This window comes from Scyliorhinus canicula, chromosome 21 (genome assembly GCF_902713615.1).
Source record: "Scyliorhinus canicula chromosome 21, sScyCan1.1, whole genome shotgun sequence".
Classification (NCBI taxonomy): domain Eukaryota; kingdom Metazoa; phylum Chordata; class Chondrichthyes; order Carcharhiniformes; family Scyliorhinidae; genus Scyliorhinus; species Scyliorhinus canicula.
In genome coordinates, this window is record NC_052166.1 from 16,395,371 (window position 1) to 16,421,409 (window position 26,039).

At 47.8% G+C, this 26,039-nt stretch overlaps 2 protein-coding genes across 2 annotated transcripts in view; one reads left to right on the forward strand and one right to left on the reverse strand.

The window, feature by feature from the left end:
- Positions 1 to 3,781: 3,781 nt before the first annotated feature.
- LOC119955398 lies at positions 3,782 to 20,344 on the reverse strand. Its single transcript, XM_038781465.1, has 2 exons — positions 19,153 to 20,344; positions 3,782 to 3,914 (listed from the first exon to the last, which is right to left on the reverse strand). Exon 1 carries the CDS (start codon positions 20,259 to 20,261, stop codon positions 19,206 to 19,208), a length of 1,056 nt encoding a protein of 351 aa, XP_038637393.1. The 5' UTR covers positions 20,262 to 20,344; the 3' UTR covers positions 3,782 to 3,914; positions 19,153 to 19,205.
- LOC119955399 (protein FAM166A-like) overlaps positions 20,344 to 26,039 on the forward strand; it is a 46,839-nt gene continuing 41,143 nt past the window's right edge. The window contains exon 1 of the mRNA XM_038781466.1: positions 20,344 to 20,518. Coding sequence (XP_038637394.1) covers positions 20,466 to 20,518 — 53 coding nt within the window. The 5' untranslated portion in view covers positions 20,344 to 20,465. The remainder of the gene's footprint in view (positions 20,519 to 26,039) is intronic.

A 26,039-nucleotide genomic window follows, 5' to 3' on the forward strand; every position in this document is an offset into this window, starting at 1 on the left:
CCACACTGAGAAACATTTCTGTTAGATCGTGCCTAAATAGAAATAGAACTATCTAAACCATGGCAGATTCTCTGCCATCGCCAGGATGCCCAAGGTCCAGGGGATAATAGATGGTTCACATGTCATCTTGCATGCACCGAGTGGTCCAGGGAAACAGGGTATGCTGTCTGAACTCCACCGCGTCCAACAGTCTGGCCAGGTTGGCCTCTCCGAATTGTGGAGCTGGTCTGTGTAATGGTGGCTGTGTGCTGTCTGAGGTTTGCTCTGCAGGTGAGTTTAAGACATGTTTCCTCCTCGTTAGCAGGGAGCTGCCAGGTGCGGTCCAGGCGAAGCAGCCAGCAGGACAGTCATTTTCGACGTGAGGCATCATTAGCGGCCCTAATTGGCATAATATACCGGTGGCAGCCTCGCCAGGTTGGCAGCTGGGAAGCACCCAGCAATTCCCGCTCGCTACCACAGTGAGAAACACTTCTGTTAGATCAGTGCCCAAATAGAAATAGAACTATCTAAACCATGGGTTGTAGAAAGGCTGTGTTTGTTGTCAACTCCCTGCAGTTCTCGTGTTTTACTCTGGGTGGGGTTATGGTCTGGAAACCAGGAAGTGTGAATTTCTTTGACCATCTTTGAGTTTTAACTCTTCTATCAGTGCGAAACGTATTCTTATATTAAATTAGAATGAGAAAATAATAAATTGTGCATCTAATTCAATATTAACTGTGATAGGAAATTGCTGTACAATAATGTGACCTTAATAAAGACCAACTGCAGCCTTTAATGGTGACTTCCCTGCCTGACACACATCCCAGACCTCTGCGGCAGTCTTCCCAGATTCTTGTGCAGAGAATCATATAATTCCTACAGTACAGAAGGAGGCCATCCAGCCCATCAAATCTACATAAACCCTCCGAAAGACACCCTACCTAGACTCACTCTCCCACCCTACCCCCAACCCCATCTTAGCTGCACATCCCTGGACACTAAGGGGTAATTGATCATGGCCAACCCATCTAACCTGAACATAGAACACAGAAAAATACAGCACAGAACAGGCCCTTCGGCCCACAATGTCGTGCCGAACTTTTGTTCTAGGTTAAGAACAAATTAATCAACACCCCATCATTCTACCGTAATCCATGTACCTATCCAATAGCCCACAGTCCATTTTTGGATTGTGGGAGGAAACTGGAGCACCCAGAGGAAAGCCACGCAGGCACGGGGAGAATGTGCAAATTCCACACAGTCACCCGAGGCCGGAATTGAACCGGGGTCCCTGGCGCTGTGAGGCAGCAGTGCTAACCACTGTGCCACGGTACCACCCTTAGTCACCCAGGTGACTAACTTCTCTGATATTGATGTTGGCTCAGAATTCTTGCTGACCTGTCAAGTGTGATGTCATTGGGAATTCTGCACATGTGCAGATCAGTGAGCTCAGTTGGCGATTGGTAGCCATCTTGTGCTGCCATGTTATACTGGCAGGAGACGCTCTGCTGTAGAAACAGCCACTAAAGGTAGGTACAGCCAGGGCAGCTGTGTAGTAACAGAAATATGCATAGTACAAGCATTGTCCTGCAACAGGCTGTGAAATCTGACCATTTCCAGCATTACAGAATTAAACTAGACCCATCACTAACCTCGCAGCTCAACAGAAGTCACAATGTCTCTTGGTGGTAAAGTTTATGAAACATGACAACCAAATATTAACAAAAAATCATGGCCCTTTGGACAAAACAAAGCTGGAAATTTTAAAGAGGGAAATGGGGATATGATGCCTGAACAAAGATCTTTTGAAAAACTAGACCCCAACAGCCAAAGAAGTTCAATTCCACATGAGCCTCATCCAAACAATGACGATGAGAAATCTCAACTCAACAAGAAAATTGCTGAGGAAATTGCAGCATAAGGTTAGAAATCAGGAGGCGTGAACCATGCCTTCACGCTTGCTGGGTTACACCAGAAAAAGCCGCAACCTCGGGAAAGCGAGATCGGGGCGCCCCTTTCAAAGCATCCAGCACCATGGATGCATTGCAAATTTTTACTTAGCCAAACAGCACGGTAGCACAGTGGTTAGCACTATGGCTTCATAGCACCAGGTTTCCAGGTTCGATTCCCGGCTTGGGTCACTGTCTGCGGGGTCTGCACGTTCTCCCCGTGTCTGCGTGGGTTTCCTCCGGGTGCTCCTGTTTCCTCCCACAAGTCCCGAAAAACGTGCTGTTAGGTCATTTAGACATTCTGAATTCTCCCTCCGTGTACCCGAACAGGCGCTGAAATGTGCCGACAAGGAGCTTTTCACAGTAACTTCATTGCAGTGTTAATGTAAGCCTACTTGTGACAATAAAGATTATTATTATTATTACCTGTGACGTCTTTCACCCAGAGGAATAAGGGGAGCAGTAGGTAAAGGGGAACATCACCATCTGAAATTTCCCCTCCAAGTTGCTCACCATCCTGATTTAGAACTATGTCACTGTTTCGGCACCGTCATTGGCTCAAATTCCTGGAACTCATCCCCCACCTCCCTTAGTGTGGTGTCACAAAGGTGACTTAGCACCACCTTTCCAGCCAATTAGAGACAGGGCTGGATTCCCCAGTGCCCCAGCCGTGCCATTCGCTGGAGGTGAGATTCTCTACCTGCACCACTTGTCAATGGGATTTCCCATTGAAGCTCCCCCAACACCACTGGGAAACCTGCTAGTGGGTGGGCGCTGCCAGCCGGAACAGGGAATCCAAACGGCCAGAGAATTTTGGCCATGGTCAATAAATTCCGGCCTAGCAAGCGATGCTCAAATCTCACAAATAAATAAGAACATAAGAACTAGGAGCAGGAGTAGGCCATCTGGCCCCTCGAGCCTGCTCCGCCATTCAATAAGATCATGGCTGATCGTTTTGTGGACTCAGCTCCACTTACCTGCCCACTCACCATAACCCTTAATCCCTTTATTCTTCAAAAAACTATCTATCTTTGCCTTAAAGACATTCAACTACTTCACTAGGCAGGAATTTCACCGATTCACAACCTTTTAGGTGAAAAAGTTCCTCTTGAACTCAGTCCTAAATCTGCTCCCCCTTATTTTGAGGCTGTGGCCCTTGTTCTAGTTTCACCCGCCAGTGGAAACAACCTACCTGCTTCTATCCTATCTGTTCCCTTCATAATTTTCTATGTTTCTATAAGATACCCCCTCATTCTTCTAAATTCCAATAAGTATCATCTCAATCTATTCAGTCTCTCCTCATAAGCCAATCCTCTCAATCCGGAATCTCCTCTGCACCCCCTCCAGTGCCGGTACGTTCTTTCTCAAGTAAGGAAACCACAACTGTAAACAGTACTCCAGGTGTGGCCTCACCAGCACCCTATACAGCTCCAACATAACCTCCCTGTTTCTAAACTCCATCCCTCTCGCAATGAAGGACAAGATTCCATTTGCCGCCTTAATTAATTGCTGCACCTGCAAACCAACTTTTTGCGATTCATGCACAAGGACACCCAGGTCCCTCTGCACAGCAGCATGCTGCAATTTTTTACCATTGAAATAATAGTCCATTTTGCTATTATTCCTACAAAATGAATAAAATAACCAACCCAAAGGAACAAGTGGTCTGATCAGTGTCAGCCATACAATAAAGACCCCAAGAAGACATTTCCACATTCCCTTAAATAAATAATAGTCTGTAAAAATATGTTAACAATGTCCCTATAATATTCCAATACTTCTATTAAACTGATAAATCCGACATCTTTAGACTAGTTAATTTCTCAATGGAAAAAAGCAAAGGAGACAGTGCATTCCTGCTGATGACGTCCTTTATTGTATCTCACATTTATTGCCAAAAGCTGTGCCACTGTTAACGATGGATAATTCCCACTCTCCCTATACCTGGTATGATCAGCTTGCCTGAAGCTCCTCCTGTTAGTTTTCCTGGAAGAGAGCGTACAGAGAATATTTGTTACAGTTTGGAAAATGTCAATCAGGTGCAACTGGGTACTGTGAATCTTACAGGTTCCATTCACATTGAGCTTCATTGCACTGCACTGCTAGCTGTGCTTCAGATAAAGCACTGTCACCTCTCAAAGGCTGTCAGTTCAAGCTGCTTTTTGCTTTTGCAAAAATTTACTCCATTCATAAAATATCAGAAAGAACATTACAAACATTCAAGGGCAGCAGGGTAGCATGGTGGTTAGCATCAATGCTTCACAGCTCCAGGGTCCCAGGTTCGATTCCCGGCTGGGTCACTGTCTGTGTGGAGTCTGCACGTCCTCCCCGTGTGTGCGTGGGTTTCCTCCGGGTGCTCCGGTTTCCTCCCACAGTCCAAAGATGTGCGGGTTAGGTGGATTGGCCATGCTAAATTGCCCGTAGTGTCCTAGAAAAAGCAAGGTTAAGGGGGGGTTGTTGGGTTACGGGTATAGGGTGGATACGTGGGTTTGAGTAGGGTGATCATTGCTCGGCACAACATTGAGGGCCGAAGGGCCTGTTCTGTGCTGTACTGTTCTATGTTCTATGTTCTAAACATCTCAAATTGGCCATCACACAAAGTGCAATAATATTCAAATTCTCCACATACATCATGTTACACTCTGAGGTGCTTCAATATAGTCTGTCATAATATACATCCAGGTATATGATGGTGCACAGACAGGCAGTGATTGACACACAGGATGACCAGTGAACACACAGAACACAGCAGCCAATCACCAGACAGGACACGACCACTATAAAGCCAGAGGGCACTAGTTTTCCCGTTCTCTCGGGATCCAGACTCTGAGACAGTCAGAGCTCATGGGCAACAACTAGAACACACACCATGTGGTAGTCAGATAGTCTGGTCAGGTTAGCCTCAGGTCTCCAGTCAAGTCAGCATAGTGTCAACCCACAGTTAAAGCATGTGTGATAGTTAAGTGTTCAATAAAATCGAGTTGCTTTTCTTCAAGTGTTGGAAGCCTGTCTCTCTCACTGCTGCAGGAAACACAGTCCTCGCAGACCCAGCTTACCCAACACATCATAGTCAAAAAAACATTACAGACATTTCAAAATAGTCATTACGAATGTTGCAATGTTATCTAATTTGTCTACATCGATCAAGCTGCACTCCCTCTACACCTCCATCCCACATCAGGAGGTTCTGAGGACCCTCCGCTTCTGCCTCGTGCAGAGGCCTGAACAGTTCCCGTCCACCATCACCACTCTCCTCCGCCTGGCTGAACTTGTTCAGTCACTCGATAATTTCTCCTTTAACTTGTCTCACTTCATGTGGATAAAGGTTCATGTGGGTCATGTTGTCCCTTTAGAGGATGATACTGTTGAGGTAATAATGGGGAACATAGATGGTGGAGGCACTGAACCAATATTTTACCTCTGTCTTCATGGTAGAGGGTAATAAAAAATTTCCAAGAACTGCAGTTAATACAGAGGAACTTGGTAAAATAACCATCAGCAGGGAGAAGGTATTGAATAAACTAATGGGGTTAAAGAACAAATAACAAAGAACAATACAGCACAGAAACAGGCCCTTCGGCCCTCCAAGCCTGTATCGGTCATGATACCAACCTTTGCCAAAACGCTCAGCACTTCCTCATGCCGTATCGCTCTATACCCATCCTATTCATGTGTTTGTCAAGATGCCTTTTGAACGCCATTAATGTATCTGCATCCACAACCTCCCCTGGCAACGCGTTCCAGGCACTCACCACCCTCTGCGTAAAAAACCTGCCTCGCACGTCTCCTCTAAACTTTGCCCCACAGAACTTAAACCTATGCCCCCTGGTGACTGACCCCTCCACCCTGGGAAAGAGTGCCTGCCCATCCACTCTCTCCATGCCCCTCATAATCTTGTAGACCTCGATCAGGCCATCCCTCAACCTCCGTATTTCCAATGAAAACAGTCAGAGTCTATCCAGCCTCTCCACATAGCTAACACCCTCCTGACCAGGAAACATCCTGGTAAACCTCCTCTGCACCCTCTCCAAAGCCTTCAGATCCTTCTGGTAGTGTGGCGACCCGAATTGTGTGCAATATTCCAAGTGGGGCCTTACCAAGGTTCTATACAATTGTAGCATGACTTGCCAGTTTTTATACTCGATGCCCCTTCCAATGAAGGCAAGCCTTCTGTGGCACTTGTGTTGCCACCTTCAAAGGTCTGTGGACCTGCACGTCCAGATCTCTCTGATTTTCTATATTCCTAAGAGTTTTGCCATTTACTGTATATTTCCCCTCTATGTTAGACCTACCAAAATGCATTACCTCACATTTGTCCAGATTAAACTCCATTTGTCATTTCTCTGCCCAAGTCTCCAACCTATCTTGGGGCCTCACGGTAGCATGGTGGTTAGCATCAATGCTTCACAGCTCCAGGGTCCCAGGTTCGATTCCCGGCTGGGTCACTGTCTGTGCGGAGTCTGCACGTCCTCCCCGTGTGTGCGTGGGTTTCCTCCGGGTGCTCCGGTTTCCTCCCACAGTCCAAAGATGTGCGGGTTAGGTGGATTGGCCATGCTAAATTGCCCGTAGTGTAAGGTTAATGGGGGGGATTGTTGGGTTAATGGTATACGGGTTACGTGGGTTTAAAGTAGGGTGATCATTGTTCGGCACAACATCGAGGGCCGAAGGGCCTGTTCTGTGCTGTACTGTTCTATGTTCTATGTTCTATCTGTGTTCTGCTGTATCTTCAGACAATCCTCAATACTATCTGCCACTCCACCAACCTTGGTGTCATTCACAAACTTACTAATCAAACCAGCTACATTTTCTTCCAAATTGTTTATGTATACTACAGACAGAGGCCCCAGCATAGCTCCGTGTGGAACACCACTTGTCACAACCTTCCATTCAGAAACAAACACTTCTACTGCAACCCGTTGCTTTCTGTGACTGAGTCAGTTATGTATCCATCTTACCACCTCATCTCTGATCCCTTGTGACTTCACCTTTTGTACACGTCAGCCATGAGGCACCTTGTCAAAGGCTTTACTGAAGTCCATGTAAACAACATCCACTACCCTCCCCTCATCAATCATCTTTGTCACCTCCTCAAAAAACTCAATCAAGTTAGTGAGGCACAACCTCCCCTTCACAAAACCATGCTGTCTATCGCCATTGAGTCCATTTGTTTCCAAATGGGTATAAATTCTGTCCCTGAAAATTCTCTCGAATAATTTACCTACTACCGACGTGAGACTCACCGGCCTATAGTTTCCAGGATTATCCCTGCTACCTTTCTTAAACAGCAGTACCACATTAGCTATTCTCCAGTCCTGTGGGATCTCACCTGTAGCCAATGATGTCAGGCAAGGCCCCAGCAATTTCCTCCCATGCTTCCCTCAGTATTCTGGAGTAAATCCTAGATAAGCAGATAAGTAAAGGCAGACAAGTCTCCAGGACCTGATGGCCTGCACCCTAAGGTTTTAAAGGAGTTGGCAGCAGAGATCGTGGATGCATTGGTTAGGATATTTCAGAATTCCCTGGATTCTGGAAGCATCCCGGATTCGAAACACGCTAATGACCTCCCCTCTTCAAAAAGGGAGAGAGGCATAAAGTAGGAAACTATAGGCCGGTTAACTTGACCTCTGTGGTTGGGAAGTTGCTGGAATCAATCATTAAGGCGGAGATGACTGAACATTTGGAAAGACAAAACTCAATCCACCATTTTCCGCATGGTTTTACGAACAGTAAGTCCTGCTTGACAAACTTGCTTGAGTTCTTTGAGAACCTAACCAACAAGGTGGATAATGGGGAACCTGTGGATGTGGTATATCTACACTTCCAGAAGGCATTTGACAAGGTGCTGCATAAAAGATTCATCCAGAAAGTGAGACCGCAGGGGGTTGTGGGTAGAATACTAGATTGGATTGAGGATGAGCTGACTGACAGAAAGCAGAGAGTTGGGTTAAATGGGTCCTTCTCATGTGTGCAGAACTTGGCTATAAGTTTCTGTTCGGCGATTTTGCGTTGTTGCGCTTCTTGAAGGCCGTCTTGTAGAACGCTTACTCGAAGATCAGAGACTGAATGCCCTTGACTGCTGAAGTGTTCCCCGACTGGAAGGGAACATTCCTGCCTGGCGATTGTCACGTGATGTCCGTTCATCTGTTATCGCAGCGTCTGCATGGTCTCGCCAATGTACCACGCTTCGGGACATCTTTTCCTGCAGCGTATGAAGTAGTCAATATTGGCCGAATCGCACGAGTATGTACTGCGTACATGGTGGTACCCATATCGATGCTCTGGCACATCTTGCAGAGGTTGCCATGGCAGGGTTGTGTGGTGTCGTGGTCTCTGTTCTGAAGTCTGGGTAGTTTGCTGCAGACAATGGTTTGTTTGAGGTTGCGGGGTTGTTTGAAGACAAGTAGTGGGGTGTGGGCCAAGTTCCGCACACATGAGTACGACCTCAACCGAGATCTTGGATTCATGTCGCATTACATTCATCCCCCACCATCTCTTTAACCTGGGATTACCCCTCTCTCTGGATCTGTAAAGACTTAATTCCCTGCAAATACTCGCATTCAAAGCATTGTCTGGCATCTTTGACTTTGTCTATATATATATATATGTTTCTGGAACATACCTCTTCATTCACCTGAGGAAGGAGCAGTGCTCCGAAAGCTAGTGATTTGAAACAAACCTGTTGGACTTTAACCTGGTGTTGTAAGACTTCTTACTGTGCCATATTAATAAGAAATTAAATGACAGTGAGATGGGGACAAGGTTGGGGATATCATCCTCTTGTGCAGGACTTATCCTTTGGAACTGAGGGGACACAACTTAACATAGAACGATACAGCGCAGTACAGGCCCTTCGGCCCTCGATGTTGCACCGACATGGAAAAAAAAAACTAAAGGCCATCTAACCTACACTATGCCCTTATCATCCATATGCTTATCCAATAAATTTTTTAATGCCCTCAATGTTGGCGAGTTCACTACTGTTGCAGGTAGGGCATTCCACGGCCTCACCACTCTTTGCGTAAAAAACCCACCTCTGACCTCTGTCCTATATCTATTACCCCTCAATTTAAGGCTATGTCCCCTCGTGCTAGCCACCTCCATCCGCGGGAGAAGGCTCTCGCTGTCCACCCTATCTAACCCTCTGATCATTTTGTATGCCTCTATTAAGTCACCTCTTAACCTTCTTCTCTCTAACGAAAACAACCTCAAGTCCATCAGCCTTTCCTCATAAGATTTTCCCTCCATACCAGGCAACATCCTGGTAAATCTCCTCTGCACCCGTTCCAAAGCTTCCACGTCCTTCCTATAATGAGGCGACCAGAACTGTACGCAATACTCCAAATGCGGCCGTACCAGAGTTTGGTACAGCTGCATCATGACCTCATGGCTCCGGAACTCAATTTCTCTACCAATAAAGGCCAACACACCATAGGCCTTCTTCACAACCCTATCAACCTGGGTGGCAACTTTCAGGGATCTATGTACATGGACACCGAGATCCCTCTGCTCATCCACACTACCAAGAATTTTACCATTAGCCAAATATTCCGCATTCCTGTTATTCTTTCCAAAGTGAATCACCTCACACTTCTCCACATTAAACTCCATTTGCCACCTCTCAGCCCAGCTCTGCAGCTTATCTATGTCCCTCTGTAACCTGCAACATCCTTCCGCACTGTCTACAACTCCACCGACTTTAGTGTCGTCTGCAAATTTACTCACCCATCCTTCTGCGCCCTCCTCTAGGTCATTTATAAAAATGACAAACAGCAACGGCCCCAGAACAGATCCTTGTGGTACGCCACTTGTAACTGAACTCCATTCTGAACATTTCCCATCAACTACCACTCTCTGTCTTTCAACTAGCCAATTTCTGATCCACATCTCTAAATCACCCTCAATCCCCAGCCTCCGTATTTTCTGCAATAGCCGACCGTGGGGAACCTTATCAAACGCTTTACTGAAATCCATATACACCACATCAACTGCTCTACCCTCATCTACCTGTTCAGTCACCTTCTCAAAGAACTCGATAAGGTTTGTGAGGCATGACCTACCCTTCACAAAACCATGCTGACTATCCCTAATCATATTATTCCTATCTAGATGATTATAAATCGTATCTTTTATAATCCTCTCCAAGACTTTACCCACCACAGACGTTAGGCTCACCGGCCTATAGTTACCGGGGTTATCTCTACTCCCCTTCTTGAACAAAGGGACCACATTTGCTATCCTCCAGTCCTCTGGCACTATTCCTGTAGCCAATGATGACCTAAAAATCAAAGCCAAAGGCTCAGCAATCTCTTCCCTGGCTTCCCAGAGAATCCTAGGATAAATCCCATCCGGCCCCGGGGACTTATCTATTTTCACCTTGTCCAGAATTGCCAACACTTCTTCCCTACACACCTCAATGCCATCTATTCTAATAGCCTGGGTCTCAGCATTCTCCTCCACAATATTATCTTTTTCTTGAGTGAATACTGACGAAAAGTATTCATTTAGTATCTCGCTTATCTCCTCAGCCTCCACACACAACTTCCCACCACTGTCCTTGACTGGCCCTACTCTTACCCTAGTCATTCTTTTATTCCTGACATACCTATAGAAAGCTTTTGGGTTTTCCTTGATCCTACCTGCCAAAGACTTCTCATGTCCCCTCCTTGCTCGTCTCAGCTCTCTCTTTAGATCCTTCCTCGCTTCCTTGTAACTATCAAGCGCCCCAACTGAAACTTCACGCCTCATCTTCACATAGGCCTCCTTCTTCCTCTTAACAAGAGATTCCACTTCTTTGGTAAACCACGGTTCCCTCGCTCGACCCCTTCCTCCCTGCCTGACTGGTACGTACTTATCAAGAACATGCAATAGCTGTTCCTTGAACAAGCTCCACATATCCAGTGTGCCCAACCCTTGCAGCCTACTTCTCCAACCAACACATCCTAAGTCATGTCTAATGGCATCATAATTGCCCTTCCCCCAGCTATAACTCTTGCCCTGCGGGGTATACTTATCCCTTTCCATCACTAACGTAAAGGTCACCGAATTGTGGTCACTGTCTCCAAAGTGTTCACCTACCTCCAGATCTAACACCTGGCCTGGTTCATTACCCAAAACCAAATCCAAAGTGGCCTCACCTCTTGTTGGCCTGTCAACATATTGTGTCAGAAAACCCTCCTGCACACATTGTACAAAGAACGACCCATCTAATGTACTCGAACTATATCTTTTCCAGTCAATATTAGGAAAGTTAAAGTCTCCCATAACAACTACCCTGTTACTTTCGCTCTTTTCCAGAATCATCTTCGCCATCCTTTCCTCTACATCTCTAGAACTATTATTACATCTCTACAACTGCTGCTAATCTTTCAATTTATGAATGAGAAATCATGTTAGATAAAACAACTGGAGTTGTTGAGGACGTAACTGGCAGAACAGGTAAGGGCGAACCAGTGGATGTGGCCATAGAGGCTTAGTTAGCGAGTCAGACGGCACAGAACAGGTCCTTTGGCCCACTGGGTTTGCACCAACAAAACTAAACTAAATCTACACTAATCCCACTTTTCATCACTTGGTCCATAGCCTTGAATGTTCTGACATTTCAAGCGCTTTCCATGTACTTTTTAAATGTTGTGATGTTTCCCACCTCTACTACCGTCCCAGGCAGTGCATTCCAGACTCCCACCACTCTGAATGAAAGAATCTTTCCTGAAGTCCTCTTTAAACATCCTGCCCTCACCTTAAAAGTATGCCTCCTTGTTATTGACCGTTCAACTAAGGGAAAAAGCTGCTTCCAATCCACCCTGTCCGTCCCCCTTATAACCTTAAAAACCTCAATCTGTTCCTCCCTCAACCTTCTCTCCTCTAAAGAAAAAAACACTAGCCTCTCTTCATAGCTGAAACGTCCATCCCAGGCAACATCCTGGTGAATCTCCTCTGCATGAAATGAAAAATGAAAATGACTTATTGTCACGAGTAGGCTTCAATTAAGTTACTGTGAAAAGCCCCTAGTCTCCACATTCCGGCGCCTGTTCAGGGAGGCTGGTACGGGAATTGAACCGTGCTACTGGCCTGCCTTGGTCTGCTTTAAAAGCCAGCAATTTAGCCCAGTGTGCTAAACCAGCCCCACTGGAGAGCATCCTCTCCAGTGTAATCTCTTCCTTCCGATAGTGAGGCGACCAGAACTGCGCACAATACTCCAGCTGTGGCCTAAACTGAGTTTTCTACAGCTCCAACATAAACCGCCGCTCTTATAATCTAGACCACAACTGATAAAGTGTTCCTTAAGCCTTCTATATGTATTTGGTCTGACCAACCCATCTATATCTTCCTGCAACTTAAGACTTTCTTTCTCACTATTAACCACTCTGCCAATTTTTTTGTCATCCGCAAATTTACTTTTCATCCCCCCCCCACCCCCCACATTCTTATCCAAATTGTTTATATATATCACAAACAATAAGGAACCTAGCTCTGTTTGTTTCTTGTTTCACTGGGGAGGGGGGGGGGGAATAGTCTTTGGGGGCTGTAAAGGCGGTTAAATTGGGCTTTCCATAGGAAGGGGGGGGGGGGGGTCCGAACAACAAGGCAACAGGATGATCGGAGTCAGAGGCGGGAGCGTCCGGGGTCAGCATGGGTCAGCTAACTCACGGAAGTGTAATGGGGGGAGAGTTAGTGTTAAACTGGTGCTTGACTTGGGGAATTGGGGCTGTCGGGGGAGGGGGAGGGGGCGGGATGCTGCTTTGCTGACAGAAGAGGGGCCAACTTTGGGGAACAGATGGAGAGTCGGGGGGGGGGGGCTCCAGTGGGAGGGGCCGAGTAAGCAGGGGACGCGAGCTTGTGGCTGGCCGACAATGGCTAGTCAGCGGGGGGGAGGTTAACCCCCCCCCCCATCCAGGCTGATCACGTGGAATATGAGGGGTCTGAATGGGCCGGTCAAGAGGGCCCGCGTGTTCTCGCACCGAGAGGGGTTAAAGGCAGACGTGGCCATGCTACAGGAGACGCATCTGAAACTCGCAGATCAAACAAGATTGAGAAAGGGGTGGGTGGGCCAGATGTTCCATTCGGGGCTGGTTTCAAAGACCAGAGGGGTGGCAATTCTGGTCAGTAAACGGGTGGCATTCAAGGCTGGGAGTATTGTGGCTGATAAAGGCGGCAGATACATAATGGTGAGTGGAAAGCTGCAGGGGACCCGGGTGGTGTTAGTGAACGTCTTCGCCCCAAACTGGGATGACATGGAATTCATGAGACACATGCTGGGTAAAATTCTGGACTTAGTCTCACACAATTTGATCATGGGGGTTGATTTCAACACAGTCATTGACCCTGTATTGGACCGGTCAAAGCCCAGGTCAGGAAAGCGACCGGCAGTGGCTAAAGGACTGAGGGGTTTCATGGAACAGGTGGGGGGGTGTAGACCCGTGGAGATTCGCTCGGCCGAGGGCGAAGGAGTTCTCTATTTTTTCCCACGTCCACAAAGTTTATTCCCTTATAGATTTTTTTGTTGTGAGCAGGGCGTTAATCCCAAGGGTCAGAACCCCTGACGGGAGGGGAAGGGGTGAAGCAATTCATGGACCAATTGAGGTTTCCAAAGGTGGAAGAGGATCTGGTGGAGGGACTGGGAGCCCTGATAGAGTTGGAGGAGATTGCTAAGGGCCTAGAGAGTATGCATTCGGGCAAGGCCCCGGGGCCAGATGGCTATTCTGTAGAATTCTACAAGATATTTTCGGAATTGTTGAGTCCACTCCTGCTAAGGACCTTTAACGAGGCTAAAGAGAGAGGGACCGATATCGCTCTTGAACGTAGACACCAAATTGCTGGCCAAGATTTTGGCCGCTAGGATTGAGTACTGTGTTCCTGGGGTGGTAGGGGAGGATCAGACAGGCTTCATTAAGGGCAGGCAATTGAACTCCAATGTACGGAGGCTCCTAAACATTATTATGATGCCCTCAGAAGGAGGGGACGCAGAAGTAGTGGCTGCGATGGATGCAGAGAAAGCATTTGACCGGGTGGAATGGGAGTACCTATGGAAAACGCTAAGAAGGTTTGGATTCGGTGAGGGATTCATAGGATGGGTCCAACTATTATATCAGGCCCCCGTAGCAAGTGTATGCATGAACAGGGTGAGGTCGGAGTATTTTAGGTTTCACCGAGGGACGAGGCGGGGTGCCCCCTCTCCCCGTTACTATTCAACCTTGCAATAGAGCTATAGCGCTGCGGGCTTCAAAGAACTGGCAGGGGTTGGTTCGGGGAGGGGGAGGAGCATCACCTCTCGCTCTATGCGGAGGATCTGTTCCTGTACATTTCGGACCCACTAGAGGGGATGGGGGAGGTCATGCAGATTCTGAGGGAATTCGGTAATTTATTCATGGTACAAATTAAACGAGAAGAAAAGCGAGATGTTCGTGATCACAGCTAAGGGGCAGGAGAAGAGACTGGGAGAGCTGCCACTTAAGATGGTAGAGAAGAGCTTTAAGTACCTAGGTATACAGGCGGCTCGAAACTGGGATGCCCTCCAGAAGCTTAATTTATCCCAGCTGGTAGAGCAGATGGAGGGGGACTTTAAAAGGTGGGACATGCTCCTGCTTTCTCGAGCTGGGAGGGTGCAGACCATTAAGATGACGGTTCTCCCCAGATTTCTGTTCGTTTCCAATGCCTTCCCATCTTCATGCCCAAGTCCTTCTTTAAGCGGGTGAACAAGATCATTTCGGGATTTGTATGGGCAAATAAGACCCCACGAGTAAAGAGACTGTACCTGGAGCGCAGTCGGGGTGGGAGTGGGTTTGGGGGAGGGCCTGGCGCTGCCAAATTTTTGCAGCTACTACTGGGCGGCTCATATAGCCATGATTAGGAAATGGGTACTGGGGGAGGGGTCGACGTGGGCGCGGTTAGAGGCGGCCTCATGCAAAGGCACCAGCTTAGGTATTCTCTGCCGTTCTCGCCGGCCCGCTACTCCTCAAGTCCGGTGGTGGCGGCGGCATTGAGGATCTGGGGTCAGTGGAGAAGACACAGGGGGGTGGAGGGAGCCTCAGTTTGGACCCCGATACGCAACAATCATAGATTTGTCCTGGGCAAGATAGACGGAGGATTTCAAAGCTGGCATAGGGCAGGCATTAAAAGGATGGGGGACCTGTTCATAGACGGGACTTTTCCCAGCTTGAAAGCGCTGGAGGAGAAATTTAATCTGCCCCCTGGAAATGCCTTCAGATACCTTCAGATATGCGCCTTTCTAAAAAAACAGCTGGTGACATTTCCGTGGCTACCCCCACGTAGGATACAGGATAGGATGGTCTCTGGCACCTGGGTAGGGGAGGGGAAGGTGTCGGACATCTACCAAGAACTACAGCAGGCGGAGGAAGCCCCAGTGGGGGAACTTAAGGGCAAGTGGGAGGAGGAACTAGGCGGGGAGCTGGAAGCGGGCCTGTGGGCGGATGCCCTAAACAGGGTTAATTCGTCTTCATCATGTGCCAGGTTTAGCTTAATACAGTTTAAGGTGGTCCACCGGGCGCACATGATGCCAGCGAGAATGAGCAAGTTCTTTGGGGTTGAGGATAGATGTGCGAGATGTGCGGGAAGCCCAGCGAATCATGTCCTGGGCATGTCCAGCTCTCAAAGGATTCTGGCAGGGATTTGCTAAGGCAATGTCCAAGATCTTAAACCTGATGTGGAGATGCGGGCGTTGGACTGGGGTGGGCACAGTAAGAAGTCTTACACCAGGTTAAAGTCCAACAGGTTTGTTTCAAACACGAGCTTTCGGAGCACTGCTCATTCACCTGAGGAAGGAGCAGCGCTCCGAAAGCTAGTGTTTAAAACAAACCTGTTGGACTTTAACCTGCTGTTGTAAGACTTCTTACCAAGATCTTAAACACGCGGGTGGTGCCGAGTCCAGAGATAGCGATCTTTGGTGTGACAGACGATCCGGGAGGTCAGGAAGCAAAAGAGGCCGACGTATTGGCCTTTGCCTCCCTAGTAGCCTTTTAATGTGGAGGGACTCGAAACCCCTGAGTGTGGAGACCTGCGTTGGTGACATGGCCAGGTTTCTCAGTCTGGGGAAAATAAAGTTTGCCTTGAGAGGGTCCATGGCGGGGTTCTCTCAGAGGTGGCAGCCCTTCCTCGACTTTCTAGGAGAGCATTAAATGTCAGCAGCAGCAGCAATCCGGTGGGGGGGGAGGGGGGGGGGGGGGGTGGGGGGAATGTTACATATTCTTGTTTTATTTCTCTATATAATGTTAACGTTCACCTTGTTTTGTTAAATGTTGTTAATGGTCATGTAAAAAATGTTGTTTTGATAAAAGTCTGAATAAAAATAATTTAAAAATAAAAGGAATCTAGCTCTGGTCCCTGTGGTACACCACTGGACAGCGGCCTCCAGTCACGCAGACTACCTTCTATCACCACCCTCTGTTTCCTACCACTAAGCCAGTTTTGGATCCAATTTACCAAGTTACCCTGGATCCCATGTGCCTTTACCTTCTGTATAGTCTCCAATGTGGAACCTTCACAAAGGCTTTGCTGAAATCCATATAAATGGCATCAACTTCACTACCCTCATCTACACACTCGATCTAGAATCTATGGAAAAGTAGAAAGTCAAAACCAATGCACCTCTGCAGTTACCATTCATAATGTCTTGGACAAGTGGGCAGCACGGTGGCCTAGTGGTTAGCACAACCGCCTCACGGCGCTGAGGTCCCAGGTTCAATCCCGGCTCTGGGTCACTGTCCGTGTGGAGTTTGCACATTCTCCCCGTGTCTGCGTGGGTTTTGCCCCCACAACCCAAAAATGTGCAGGGTAGGTGGATTGGCCCCTTAATTGGAAAAAATAATTGGGTAATCTAAATTAAAAAAAAAATAATAATGTCTTGGACTGCAGGCCTACAGAACTAAGGAATCTGTTAGTCTTTAGTTCCATCAATATCGCCAGTACCCTTCTCATGCTGAGAAAAGTGACTTTCTATTGAAGCTTTTCATCTTGCACTCATCAGGTCATTTGTAAGAATACAATGTGATAGAAAACAACAAATTTATACTAAATGAGAAGAAAGCGCTGATTGGTTGGCAAGTGGGCTCTGATTGGCAGAGGTGTTGCCATGGATAATGCGCTGGTTGATGGCGACTGACAGTTCAATCCCACTCCATTCCCACTTTCAAGGAAGGAGAAAGGGAGAGAAGACACGGAACCAGAAGCCAGTCTCCACCATGGCAACCAATCAGCACTCTCTTCTGATTCAGTATAAATTGGTCGATTTCCCTTGCATTGTATTCTTGCAAATGTTCCGATGGGAGCAGGACAAAGAACTGTGACAAAAATATCTTTTTCAGCAATATGCAAGTTCTGTATGAGAAAATGACGATTAAAATCAATTACTTTAAGTTCTTCATTCTCTTCGGACTCGAGTTCCCCAAGTTATTTTGTTTTCAAATGTGAAGAGAGACACAAAATATTTGGTTGGTGCCATTTCATTATCATTTCCGCTGTCTCTGTCTCTAAAATGCCCATGACAGGCTCATGAATGACTCTTAACAAAGAACAAAGAACAATACAGCACAGGAACAGGCCCTTCGGCCCTCCAAGCCTGTGCCGATCACATGTCCTATCTAGACCAAACACCTGGACCCTTCTGTACGCTGTCTGTTCATGTGTCTATCCAGATAAGTCTTAAAGGTCGCTAACGTATCTGCCTCAACCACCTCACTTGGCCGTGCATTCCAAGCCACCACCACCCTCTATGTAAAAATTTCCCCCGCACATCTCCACTGAACCTATCCCCTCTTACCTTGAACTTGTGCCCACTTGTAATTGTCATTTTGACCCTGGGAAAAAGCCTCCAACTGTTCACCCTATCTATCCCTCATAATTTTATAAACTTTATCAGGTCGCCTCTGTCTCTCTAGGGAGAACAATCCCAGTTTATTTAATCTTTCCTCATAGCTAATACTGACCTCTTCTTTTTTGCATACATGTTCTCTTTCCATTCTTTACCTCTCTTGCCAAAATAAACCCATATTCTACTTTCTCCTCTTTATTATTTCTTGCTCATCTTCAGCTGATGTTTTGAAGTCCTTCCAACCCTCAAAATCATTCATCCTTTTGGCAACACTATATCTTCATTTTATTTTGTCTAATACTAGCCTCACTTCTCCCATTAGCCAGCGTTGTACTTTTCCAATGGGATTTTATTCCGCAAAGGCTCATTGAGAATTATAATTGGTTTTAATGCTTTTACGTTCTTACCCAGCACCAAATCTTTTAACCTGATTTTCTAACATACCTTAGACAGTTCACCCTTCATACCTCCATATTGACTTTGCATAAATTAAGGATTTGAGCTTAATCACACCACTCAGGCACTTATAAAATTCTATCACATTATGATCGCTCCTAAAGATCCTTTAGCATCAGATTATCTATTAATGTTATCCAATGACGCAATGTGAAATCTAAAATAGTCCTTTTCCTTTTTGGTTCTGCAATATATTGTTCTAAAATAGGTATTCCTATTTATAATATTCCTATAGATATTAGAAGACACAGTCGCAATTTCTAACCAAGCTGACTCCAATGGGATATTTCTTACACCTCAATTCATCTGCCCCAGTGCTCATCTGCTGCTCTCTGTGATTCATCTGACTCTCTTTCTGATGTCAGAGTGCCTTCCATGTGATATCATAAGACAATTGAACTGTATGTTTCAAAATTGCTTTCAGGAATGACCAAATGGGCTCAACACGCAGTGATGGTATCTCACTAGTCCTTTGAAAGAATTGTTGGAGCTTTGTGAGGTGCACATCACCTGATTAAATCATGCTCAACATTTCATGTGGATACTTTGCTGCCAGGAGTGTTTCAATAGCAAGAAGACATTTCAATGGAGGAAGGGAGATTTATCTACCAACAGGAACCTGAGCATCTCGGCCACTGAATTTTAGTTAATATTATAAGAGTGTGGAGGGCTAGTGCAGGAGGAATGTTTTAAACTCAACTGAGTGAGGAAGCCAGACACAGCAAAAGACAATTTCATGCTGAATATCTCTCCTTGACTTGTACTGATGCCAGGTCAGGTGAGGGCCAGGAAATCCTCAATGATTCCTGTATATCAATCAATCAAGCTATTTATATGACACCATAAAACTATCAACATAATTCCACAAGCAAACAGTGAGTCAAAGTACATATTTTCCTAATTTTTAAGAGGCGTTTGTTTCCTGCAAGTTATATATGTGAGTACCTGATAATGATGAATCACTCCGCTGATGGCTCAGGAGATGTCACAAAGTTGTCCTATGGTTCAGGAGATGTTTCAGAGATCTCCGCTGGTTCAGGAGATGACTCCAAGTTTTCCACTGGCTCAGGCGATGTTTCCAAGTTTTCCATTGGTTCAACGGGAAGCGTTTCCAAATTCTCTGCTGCTTCCGGAGATGTTTCCAGATTCTCCACGTCCTCTGTGGGTGACAGTTCCAAGTTCTCTACCAGTTCAGGAGATGTTTCCAAGTTTTCTGGTGCTTCTGGAGATGTTTCCAAGTTCTGCATTTGCTGCGAGGGAGAAATTTCCAAGTTCTCTGCCGGTTCAGGAGATGTTTCCAAGTTTTCTGGTGGTTCTGGAGATGTTTCCAAGTTCTCTAGAGGTGTGGTAGGAGACCCTTCCAAATCCTCTGGTGGTTCAGGTGAGGTGCCTGCCTCTTGTTGAGAGGAAGAGATTCCCAGGTCCTCTTCTGGTTGAATGGGTGATGGGCCCACTGAACCTGCTTCCTCCTGGCCTTCTTGACACTGTGCTCTAGCTAATTCACGTTCCATAAGTTCTTTACATGGGCAACAGACCAGAGTATTCAACTCACACGGGCATTGTGGTTTAAATCCTGGACAAGTTTTTGAACCAACTGCCATCCCTCCTTGAGAAACTCCATCAGTTCCTTGGCTATCCATTTGACCTGCCTCAATATTGTCAGGCGCCTGGGTTTCTGATGTTCCTTGGCCTCCCTGGCTGTCTGCCTGAGCTCCCTGGGGCTGACCGGCTGATCCAGTTCCTTGCATGAGTTGAGCCAATGCTTCCTGCTCCGATGGGGCCGGGATGTGAACCCCTACACATTCCAGCCCAGGTTGGATCATCGTCCTTGCTTGGTACTGTGCAAGAAGAGATTGAAAAGCTTGGCTGCCATGAGGAATATATTTCTCTTTAAAACAGTAGTGCCGTGGTGGGTGAAGGGGGGCCCGCCTGCGATAGGCAGGCTTACGGGATATTGAATTGCCTCCATCGTGTGGTGGGCCGAGGATATGGCCATTGTTATCTACCAGTACCTTTGGCCAGTGAGACCGGAATGGAATCGATGAGCCCATCATGTTTGCTATCGGGCAACGTCCTGACGCCCAAAGATCGTCTCAGCATCAATCAACAGGTTGAGGACTGTTGACTGGCAGGGGTGCCAATGCTGTTGTCATGAGGACATATAAGCTGGTTGCTAAGTAACTGCTTAACACTGACAGTATGAAAGCCCTGAGACTCCTGAACACCCGACAAATAGCAACACACCTGCATCAAAGAGGATGGATATTCAGAAACTGATTCTCTTCACCCCAGAACCACATTATATACCTGGGTAAGTCACACTCTCAGACTGTGAATAGAAGCATCTGAACAGGGGAATGAAATAAGAAGCTCTTCAACAATGAATGGTTACATCAATGCTGCCCTACCTGCTGCGCATTTCCAGACATTTCTGGTTAGATTTCAGATTTTCAGCTGCATTGAGGAGCTGTTGAGAACCACAACTGACCTGTCCCGAGTCCATATTACAGTCCAAATCCACTCCATCAGCTCTCGTACCATTGCCTGTCTCTGAACCTTCCTCAGATTATCATTTGCCTAAAACGTAATCCATTGGCAGAGGTATAGAATATAAAAGTAAGGATATAATGTTAGAATTGTATAAAACACTGGTGAGGCCACAACAGTTTTGTGTGCAGTTCTGGTCACCACATTACAGGAAGGACGTAACTGCTCTGGAGGTTGACAAGAATGTTGCCAAGGCTGGAAAAGTGTCGCAACGAGGAGAGATTGGATAGGTTGGGGTTATTTTCCCAAAGGCTGAGGGATGACTTAATTGAGGTGTACAAAATTATGAGGGGAGGAGATAGAGTGGACAGGATTTAAAAATGTTCCCATGGCGGAGAATTCTAGAACTAGGGGTCATAGATTCAAGATAAGTGGCAAAAGATATAGAGGGGACATGAGGAAGGATCTTTTTTTACACAGAGGGTGCTGGAGGCTGGAGTTCGCTGCCTGAGTTAGTGGTGGGGGCAGAATCTGCATCTTAAGTGCTCTGAGCTACAAGGCCGGGTGCAGGAAGGTGGGATTAGAAAGGTCACCTGGATATCCTCATGGACAAGATGGGACGAATGTTTAATAAGGACCAAGTAAAATAAAGAACTTAGGTTTATTTACATCACCCGATAGATCCCTACTGTGTTCCTTCTCTGGTTGGCATCATACTGGCTGACCTTTTATACAAAGGCAAATAGAGTTCCCCCGCCCCTCAGCAGGAAAACTCATACTCAGCGAAAGCCACAGGGAAGATAATCATTCCCACCCTGTAAGTCCCATTCGGGATAATACCGAATGGCCTCCTTCTGTGCTGTATCTTTGCTGTGGTTCCAAGCCCTGTTACCTACAGACAACTATCCTGCCGTTTTGCACCCTTCACAAACCTCAGCTCATCCACAACTCTGCTACCTACATCCTCCTGTTCCATTCACCCATTGACTTTGTGCTTCCTGATCTACATTGGATCCCTCACCTTGAACCTCACATTTAAATGTTCATATTTGCGTTTAAACCATTGCATTTTGTTGCTTTCTCCCATTTTTCAAAAAAATGTATTCCTTTGACTCCAGCCTCTTGTTTTCACCCTTTTACTTTGTTCCACTGTTAGCGTCCTTTGGCTTGCTGTCCGTTTTCCTCTGATTGAACTTCTTTGAAACAACTTGAGATGTTAAGCTGTGCTAAATGTGAATTAGATTTTGGCAAAATGAGTTCTGTGCTGCATAAAGCTCAAATGTTACTGGCTGATCTATTGGTAACAGTTCGAACACGTTTTCTAGTGTCTGAGAATGAGTCTGTGACTGACAATGTTCAGGGACCAAACAACAGCCAAATACTGCAAATGCTCGGTAAGTCTGGCCTCGGGTGACTGTGCGGAATCTGCATGTTCTCCCCGTGTGAGCGTGGGTTTCCTCCGGGTGCTCTGGTTTACTCCCACAGTCCAAAGATGTGCGGGCTAGGTGGATTGGCCATGCTAAATTGCCCCTTAGTGTCTAAAAAAGTTAGGAGGGGTTACTGGGTTATGGGGATAGGGTGGAAGTGAGGGCTTAAGTTGGGTGCTCTTTCCAAGGGCCGGTGCAGACTCAATGGGCCAAATGGCCTCCTTCTGCACTGTAAATTCTATGTTCTAAGTATCTGTGGAGAAAGAAACAGAGTTAATGTTGAGGTTAACCATCTTTCATCATGTTAAGAAGCCTTACAACACCAGGTTAAAATCCAACAGGTTTATTTGGAATCACTAGCTTTCGGAGCACAGCTCCTTCATCAGGTGAGTGATCTTTCATCGTAACTGTTCAGATTTGAAAGATTAGCTCTGTAACCCTCTGAATAGGTGCTGTCTGACCTGCTAAATATTTCCTGCATTTTCCGTTTGTGTATCGGTCCCCGATGCCTCTGATTTAGATTTGATTTGATTTGAAATACTTCCAGAGTCAACTTGGAAACATTAGAAAGCAAGAACATTGAGTCCTTTGAGACATCCAATTAAATATAAGATCAATGCTGATCTCTCCCATGAAGGAGAAGGTGTTGAACTGGACGAAGCACAAGTGGGAGGTGCAGTGGGATGGTGCAAGAGTACGGATTTACCAGGACTTGACGGTGGAATTGGCAAAGAGACGAGCAGCGTTCAGCCGAGATCAGATGGCAATGTCCAACAAGAAGGTGTGATTTGGTATGGTACACCCTGCAAAGCTGAGGGTGACGTACAATGCCAAAGATTTTTGTTTTGAAATGATGGAGGTGGCTGAGGCATTCATGAAGGCAAAAAGCTTGGAGCAGAAGTGAGGAGTGGAGCTGGAAGAGAGATCGTGGGGCGGGATTCTCCGGACCCCCCCCCCCCCCCCAAGCGGGTCGAGAATCATCGGGCGCCGGTGTAAATCCTGCCCGGCTACCTCACGATATTCTCTGGCCCCCACAAATATCCGTCATCGTAAATCGCAGCGCGCGCCTCCGGATATGGGGGAGGGGTGATATGGGGGAAGGGGGGATATGGGGGAGGGTATGGGGAAAGTGGGGATATGGGGGAAGGGGAGGGGGTTATGGGGGGAGGGGGATATGGGGAAGGGAGGGTATGGGGAAGCGGGATATAGGGAAAGGGAGGGGGTTATGGGGAATAGGGGATATGGGGAAAGGAGGGTATGGGGAAGGGGGGAATATGGGGGAAGGGTGGATATGGGGGAAGGGAGGATATGGGAAAGGGGAGGGGGATATGGGGGAAGGGGGATATGGGGCAAGAGGGATATCAGGGGGATTATGGGAAGGGGAATATGGGAGAAGGGGGTACAGGGGAAGGGGGAATATGGGGGAAGGGGATATGGGGAAGGGGGTATAGGGGAAGGGGAATATGGGGAAGGGGGATATGGGGACGGGGATATGGGGGAAGGGGGAGATATGGGGAGGGGGAAATTGGGATATGGGGAAGGGGATATGGGGAAGGGGATATGGGGGAAGGGAGCATATGGGGAGGGGGAATATGGGGGAAGGGGGTCATAAGGGAAAAGGAATATGAGGGAAGGGGGATATGGGGAGAGGCATATGGGTGAAGGGGATATGGGGGCAGGGGGATATGAGGGAAGGGGGTCATGAGGAAATGGGATATGGGGAAGGGGGATATGGGGAAGGGGGATATGGGGAAGGGGATATGGGGAAGGGGGATATGGGGAAGGGTGGTTAAGGGGAATGGGGAATATGGGGAAGGGAGCATATGGGGAAGGGGGAACATGGGGGAAGGGGGTCAAAAGGGAAAGGGGATTATGGGAGAAGGGGGAATATGGGGGAGGGGGAATATGGGTGAAGGGGGTCATAAGGGAAAGGGGATATGAGGGAAGGGGGATATGGGGAGGGGATATGAGGGAAGGGGATATGGGAAAGGGGGATACGGGGAAGGGGATATGGGGAAGGGGATATGGGGAAGGGGATATGAGGAAGGGGATATGGGGAAGGGGATATGGGGGAAGGGGGGAATATGGGGAAGGGGATATGGGGAAGGGGATATGGGGGAAGGGGGGATATGGGGGAGGGGGGATATGGGAAGGGGGATATGGGGGCATGGGGTTATGGGGAAGGGGATATAGGGGAAGGGGGATATGGGGAGGGGGATATGGGAGATGGGGGCATGGGGATATGGGGAAGGGGATATCGGGGAAAGGGGATATCGGGGAAGGGGGATATGGGGGGAGGGGGATATGGGGAAGGGAGGGTATGGGGAAGCGGGATATAGGGAAGGGGAGGGGGTTATGGGGAAAAGGGGATATGGGGAAGGGAGGGTATGGGGAAGGGGGAATATGGGGGAAGGGTGGATATGGGGGAAAGGAGGATATGGGAAAGGGGAGGGGGATATGGGGGAAGGGGGATATGGCGCAAGAGGGATATCGGGGGATTATGGGGAAGGGGAATATGGGAGAAGGGGGTACAGGGGAAGGGGGAATATGGGGGAAGGTGATATGGGGAAGGGGGTATAGGGGAAGGGGAATATGGGGAAGGGGGATATGGGGACGGGGATATGGGGGAAGGGGGAGATATGGGGAGGGGGAAATTGGGATATGGGGAAGGGGATATGGGGAAGGCGATATGGGGGAAGGGAGCATATGGGGAGGGGGAATATGGGGGAAGGGGGTCATAAGGGAAAGGGAATATGAGGGAAGGGGATATGGGGAGAGGCATATGGGTGAAGGGGATATGGGGGCAGGGGGATATGAGGGAAGGGGGATATGAGGAAATGGGATATGGGGAAGGGGGATATGGGGACGGGAGATATGGGGAAGGGTGGTTAAGGGGAATGGGGAATATGGGGGAAGGGAGCATATGGAGAAGTGGGAACATGGGGGAAGGGGGTCATAAGGGAAAGGGGATATGAGGGAAGGGGGATATGGGGAGGGGATATGAGGGAAGGGGGATATGGGGAAGGGGATATGGGGAAGGGGGATATGCGGGAAGGGGGGATATGGGGGAAGGGGGATATGGGGAAGGGGATATGGGGAAGGGATATGGGGAAGGGGATATGGGGGAAGGGGGGATATGGGGGAAGGGGATATGGGGAAGGGAATATGGGGAAAAGGATAAGGGGAAGGGGATATGGGGAAGGGGATATGGGAGAAGGGTGGTATGGGGGAAGGGGGATATGGGGGAGGGGATATGGGGAAGGGGGATATGGGGGAAGGGGGAGATTTGGGGAGGGGGAAATGGGGAAGGGGTCATAAGGGAAAGGGGATATGAGGGAAGGGGATATGGGGACAGGGATATGGGGGAAGGGGGATATGGGGAAGGGGGGATATGAGGGAAGGGGATATGAGGGAAGGGGGATATGGGGGAAGGGGCTATAGGGAAGGGGATATGGGGGAAGGGGGATATGGGGAAGGGTGGTTAAGGGGACTGGGGAAAGGGAGGATATGGGAGAAGGGGGAATATGGGGGAGGGGGAATATGGGGGAAGGGGGTCATAAGGGAAGGGGATATGGGGAGGGGCATATGGGGGAAGAGGATATGGGGAAGGGGATATGGGGAACATAGAACATAGAACAGTACAGCACAGAACTGGCCCTTCGGCCCTCAATGTTGTGCCGAGCCATGATCACCCTACTCAAACCCACGTATCCACCCTATACCCGTAACCCAAAAACCTCCCCCTTAACCCTACTTTTATTAGGACACTACGGGCAATTTAGCATGGCCAATCCACCTAACCCGCACATCTTTGGACTGTGGGAGGAAACTGGAGCACCCGGAGGAAACCCACGCACACAGGGGGAGGACGTGCAGACTCCACACAGACAGTGACCCAGCCAGGAATCGAACCTGGGA

Bases quoted from the DNA above. Each gene is read 5' to 3' on its own strand.
- LOC119955398 (XM_038781465.1), bottom strand. From the start codon at position 20,261: ATGATGGGCTCATCGATTCCATTCCGGTCTCACTGGCCAAAGGTACTG.